The sequence below is a fragment of the Gavialis gangeticus genome, unplaced genomic scaffold (genome assembly GCF_001723915.1).
Source record: "Gavialis gangeticus isolate Ggan-Ray unplaced genomic scaffold, GavGan_comp1, whole genome shotgun sequence".
Lineage (NCBI taxonomy): Eukaryota > Metazoa > Chordata > Crocodylia > Gavialidae > Gavialis > Gavialis gangeticus.
This window is the reverse complement of record NW_017729025.1, coordinates 81,601,135-81,607,187: the sequence shown is the minus strand read 5'-3', so window position 1 is coordinate 81,607,187 and position 6,053 is coordinate 81,601,135. Positions and strand designations below refer to the sequence as shown.

Below are 6,053 nucleotides of genomic sequence, written 5' to 3'. Positions count from 1 at the left end.
TTTTTTTAAAGAGAAACTCAAGGCCTTTTTCTTGCAAAAATTATTATTAATTGAAGCAGTGATTATTTGTGTTTTTCTTAAGTCAATATTTACTACTGACTTTTAAGAAAACTCAGATAATTTTAAGTCTATGGCATGTAGGCAGTACGTACTCTTTTTTTGTTGTCTATGCTGCGACTCTAAAAAAGTACACCATCCAACAGGCAAGCTAACCTAGGTCATAAACATGCAGCTCTTGGCAATTTCTTAATTTAATAAACTGATATTAAAATACTAATGAATTGCCCATCAAGAATGACAGATGAATTCTGAATAACAAAAACAAAAAAACGGTCATTGGCTGTTGTCTTCCTGCTCCATCCATATTCTCTCCTCCCCACCCCCATCCCTGCCATCATGGCAGCACGCCACCGCTGCCACCTCCTGTCTGTAACGCTCTTGGAGCACTCTGATTGCTTGTTTCAGTAACCAGAGTGCTCCAAAAGCTTTTTGGATGAATAGACAGACTAAGCCCTTTATTATATTAGAATAGAATCCTGTATCACTTTTTGCAAGAATAGAGATTTTTTTTTTTTGTCCTTGAACAGAATTACTTCGCACCACCATTCTGTATTATTTTGATGGGGTATTAGTTTTTCTTGCTGGTATTTCCACTCCTGAGTTGGTTATATTTTAGAAGTGAAGTGGAGTATGGATGTTAAGTATGAGACGGTGGAATTATGCATATTAGTTTTATTACATGTACGAATAGTTTTGGTGCTGGTGTAATTTTTAAAGTTTTCCACTTTAAAAAATTAAAGCAAAGCAGGGAGAACTGTGTGTTTTAAAAACAGGACTCATCCTCCTCAAACTGTAATGACTATTGGAGCAGTATACTTTTATATTATTTTATTTCCCTTTCCAGAAGTTTCCAGAAACAAGTATGTTCTAATGGCATTTCCTTTTTCTAAGCCTTGTCACTCTATCACCATTAATTAAATTTCTTTCTCCTATTTTTTAGTTCTGATTAGGACACAAGCCCCAGTGGAGGCTGGTGATGGTGTCGCATGCACATCTCTCTTAACACGTATAGAGCAGGTGGAAGTGCTGAGCCGTCTAGACTTTGTGCTGAAAAACATTGAAGAGCTGCGTCAAGAAGTGGAGGAACTGCGAAACAGCCTTCAGGGTTTAGCTAGTGAGATTGTTGGAGAAGTCAAGTAAGTACAATGCCTACTTCTCTCAGCAAAAATGGTTGGAAAACCTCTTCTCTCTCTGCCTTGAAAGAGTTTGAAGGTGAGGAGTCATAGGTGGAATAATCTTATCTTTTCTATTTTCTCTAATAGAGGGATCAAGCTATGCATTTTTATAAATTAAAACCTAGGCCAAATTCTCATGTCTACCCTTTAGTATGGCAGTGCTCTAGAAAATAGAGGAGGAATACAAGCTGCTATTTTGTAAAATTTTGGGTTTGAGAGGAAGAGGAGGCATTACCAGCCAAGTGAAGTTAAACCTGAGTTGTGTGCTAGAGTCCACTGTCCAGACCATCAGCACGCACATGCAGGGATACCTTCTCTTGTTTTAGTGTAAGGGCTAAGGTTATTTAAATTAGAAAGAAAAGAGCTTGAGAGAGGGGTTGCTTGATGTCAGCAAAATTATAATCGGAAAACTGAACACTTTCATCCTTTTTATTCTGCTTGTAATACAAGAACAAGGGTAGGATTAGTGAAATTAAAAGCTTGAGGAAGTGTGGAACCAATACGTTTAAATATTTATTTTCCACAGGTTGTTTATTTCCATGCATAAAATTCTAGCTCCTAATAGCAAAACTCCTTTTTAATTTATGAGACAGAATTTCACTGTATACATTTATTCAAAAGATTGGTGGAACACTACCTTATTGTTTGGATTATACGTCAACATTATTTTGAGACAACTATAAAAATCACAGTTGGCTTATACTTAAAGTTGATCTATAATTAGGACAATGCAGTGTTAATGTACAGAGCAGATAACTCTGAGATGCATGTAAAGGCCAACAAGCATAGGGTCATCTGCTTGAATATATTTTAAGGAATCAATCTCAGTGCCAGTAACAGGGCTGACCACATGAAAAGCAAACCAAAGGCTTCCCTTTCCCTGGATCATTCCACCTCTTAGTGCTGATCAGCTGAACTCCAGAGCCTAAGGCTGCTGTGTCTGTCCGTGTCATTTCAGGGAGTGCAGAAGAACTCCTAGGCCCAAGTGCATGACCTCCACTTAGCAGCTCATGAGCTATGCCTAGCTTTTTTTGCTTTGTACTCAGACTTTGTTGGACCTATCCCTTTGGCCTGGCTGGAGACTTCTCGTTCTCTTAATTCCATGTCCAAAAAGTCCTCAATGAGACAGACTGCTTCCTTGGGGTGTAGAACACAATATCAAAGTCCCACTTCTATGTGCCCACTGGCAATATCTGTCTGAACTGTTTGCCTGTCACCAATTCCATGATTTTCATGGGCAAGTTGGATTCTGCATTCAGTAATTGAGTGCATAAGTCTTTAGGGTGCTGTGCCATAGCTCAGGGCCAAGAGTCCAGGGGAACAGTCTAAGCCCAGACTGGCATCTGTAAACCAAACAAGAAATTGTCTTGAGATAATAGAAGCACAAGAAGAATAGTAAGAGGCTAATGTGGCTACACAAGGAGCTTCTAAAATGCCTCAAATGCAAAAGAAAAGCATACAGGCAATGAAAAAATTGTCTGGTCACCAAGGAAGTATGTTAGGAAACAGCAAGGATTGGGTGGGACAAAATCAGGAAAGCAAAGATAAAGAAAGAGCTGCACCTGGCGAAGGAGGTTAAAGTCAACAAGAAGAGGTTCTATATGTATTTTGGCCAGAAAAAAAAGACCAAGGAAGCTGTGCATTTACTATTAGCAAGCTAGGGGAAACTCCTAGCAGAAAATGCAAAGAGGGCAGAGTTACTCAACAGGTACTTTGCTCAGTCCTCTCAAAAAATTAAGTTAGTTGGACATCTAATAAGGTTTAGTTAGATAAGGAAGGGAAAAAGCTGAGACTGGAGATAACAAAAGAGAGGATCAGACTTTTTTTTTATATTTATGGGTATTATACAGGGTCATCTGCTCTTACAGTTGTGGCAGGCTCAGCTTACGTGAAGAGGTGCCATGATGGCCAGGTATCTCAGATTGCCACTAGGGATCTCTCTGGTCTGCACCCCTGGAGCACAGAAACCCTTAGAGACTTTTGCCCACTTCAGGTTTTTTTAGACCTCTGTCTCTACTGTATGGAGCAGTGAAGCTTTTGGTCTCCAGCTCAGGGGTGCATCTATTGGAACTACAGAGCCAAGAAACAGCCCATGAGGTGAAATGGCAGGAAACTGCATAGCATTACAAATTAAAATGGGTTTTTAAATCCATGCCTCACCACCCTTGCAGGGAACTACACATTTATTTGGAAGTCTGTTAATACTGCAGGTTTCTAGCACTAAATTTAAAAAAATGACTGTATTTAAATTTAAAGTATTTAAAACTACAGGAAGTATCATGTAATACAGGAAGTATCTTGTAATGAGTATCATTGTAATAAGGACAAATCTGTAAGCAGTGTCCGTTTAAATATGGGTTTGGGCACATACATTTGGAGCAGTTACAAAAGGGCAGCAGCTGTCACATTCTAACTGTTACTATGGGCAAGCTGGGAATGATGTAAATATAGCAAAACCACTCCAATTTAGAGGTTAACTTTATAACTTAACTTGAAGTTGGAGTATTTAGTATTGGTGCTTGTTTTAGCAAAATGCTCAGTTAGATGGATTCAATTAGTCTATACATTTTTAGCTCTTTTTTTTTTCCTGTCAGTTGTTTTCTGTTGCCTTGAGTAGAGAGGATTTTCAACTGTGAATGGAATATGCTTTTCCACTTCTAAATGTTTCAGCATCCCCTTATCTTCTTTCAACTACAAGGCAGAAGAAATGTCTATCAAATCTCCTGGTGTGCAGGTTGTTGTTTTTTTTATCATAGTGAAGCACATGGTATTGTAAACTGTGCCACTTTGTGTGACTGGAGTAACAAACAGAAGAACTTCAGGACCTGAATGATAGTTATTTTTGTGTGGAGTGGATGTAAAACAGCATAGCAGGGAGACGAAGACGTGAAATAAAATAATGGACACTCCCATCATCATCGCTCTTAATTTTTCTGCCTTTCTTATAGGTCCCATCTGGAGGAAGCCCAGAAAGTAACTCGGAGGAAGCGATATGTTTTTTCTAGAGAAAGGAGTGATTCTACAGGCTCCAGTTCTATTTATTTCACAGCCAGTTCGGGAGCAATCAATACAGATGATGCTGAAAGTGAAGGAGGGTAAGCAAAATGCCCATTAAGAACTCTGTCATGTCCTGAAGCTTAGAGCACTTATACCACTTTGTCCTCTAACTTGATGGAGAAAGTTTTAAATAGTTATGTTAATTCCTTCCCTTGTATTTGGTTTAATTGCATGAAAACTATTTTCCATGTTTGTTTACATGGGGATATTTTTTTCCACTTAAAAGTTTTAGGTAATACATCTGCCTTTGAGACTTCCTACTAATTTCTGTGGGTTTTGCAACCATGTCTAACTTTAAAAACAAACCAAAAACAAATCTTCCCAGTTGTTGCCGGAAAAGGGGAAATCTTTAAGAAGGAGGATCCAGGGAAGTACAGACCAGTCAGCCTCACCTCAGTCCCTGGAAAAATCATGGAGCGGGTCCTCAAGATATCCATTTCTAAGCACTTGGAGGAGAAAAAGGTAATTCGGAACAGTCAGCATGGATTCACCAAGGGCAAGTCATGCCTAACCAACCTGATTGCCTTCTGTGATGACATGACTGGCTCTGTGGATGCAGGAAGAGCGGTGAATGTGATATACCTTGACTTTAGCAAGGCTTTTGATACAGTTTCCCACAACATTCTCACAGGCAAGCTAAGGAAATACGGATTGGATGAATGGACTGTAAGATGGATAGAAAACTGGCTAGATCATTGGGCTCCGAGTGTAGTAATCAATGCCTCGATGTCTAGTTAGTAGCTGGTATCAAGTGGGGTGCCCCAGAGGTTGGTCTTGTGGTCAGTTTTGTTCAATATCTTCATCAACAACCTGGAAGAGGGGAGGGAGTGTGCCCTCAGGGAGTTTGCAGATGACACCAAGCTGTGGTAGTACATGTAATGGAGTGTAGGGCTAGAATTCAAAGAAACCTTGACAAATTGGAGGATTGGACTAGAAGAAATCTCATGAGGTTCAGTAAGGACAAGTACAAAGTTTTGCACTTAGGACGGAACAGGCTGTGAACCAACTGGCTAAGCAGTAGCTCTGCAGAAAAGGACCTGGGGTTACAGTGGACAGTAAACTGAATATGAGCCAGCAGTGTGCCCTTGTTACAAAGAAAGTTAACGGCTTACTGGTCTGCATTACTAGGAGTGTTGCCAGCAGATTGAGGGAAGTGATTCTTCCCTCCTGTTCGGCATTGGTGAGGCCGCATGTGGAGTATTGTGTTCAGTTTTGGGCTCCCCACTACAGAAAGGATGTGGACAAATTGGAGAGAGTCCAGCAGAGGGCAGTGAAAATGGTTAGGGAGCTAGGACACATGACTTATGAGAAGAGACTGAGAGAACTAGGTGTATTTAGTCTAGAGAAAACAAGACTGAGAGGGGATTTAATAGCACTTTAATAGACTTCAGCTACCTCCAGAGTGGTTCCAAAGAGGATGCAGCTAGACTATTTTCAGTGGTGGCTGATGACTGAAGTGACATCTTGACTGGACCTACACATACAATCTGTATGACCAAACTGAAATAACAGTACATCTTGCACAAAAATGCAAGGTTGGGACCATGCACAATAGAGCAATCCCAATTGATTTCATTCTCTGTGCTAGGTTATGCTAAATCATCGTTCTAATTCTAATATAATAAAGGGCCTTGTCTGTCTGTCTGTCAGTCCATAATGCTCTTGGAGCACTCTGATTGGTTGTTTCAGTAACCAATCAGAGTGCTCCAAGAATGTTATGGACAGGAGGCAGTGGCACAGCGGAGCATCACTGTGACAGCA

At 40.1% G+C, this 6,053-nt stretch overlaps 1 protein-coding gene across 1 annotated transcript in view; it reads left to right on the top strand.

The window, feature by feature from the left end:
- RMDN3 (regulator of microtubule dynamics 3) overlaps window positions 1-6,053 on the top strand; it is a 104,597-nt gene that overhangs the window by 13,190 nt on the left and 85,354 nt on the right. Inside the window, exons 2-3 of the mRNA XM_019519013.1 lie at window positions 1,001-1,196; window positions 4,184-4,330. Coding sequence (XP_019374558.1) covers window positions 1,001-1,196; window positions 4,184-4,330 — 343 coding nt within the window. The remainder of the gene's footprint in view (window positions 1-1,000; window positions 1,197-4,183; window positions 4,331-6,053) is intronic.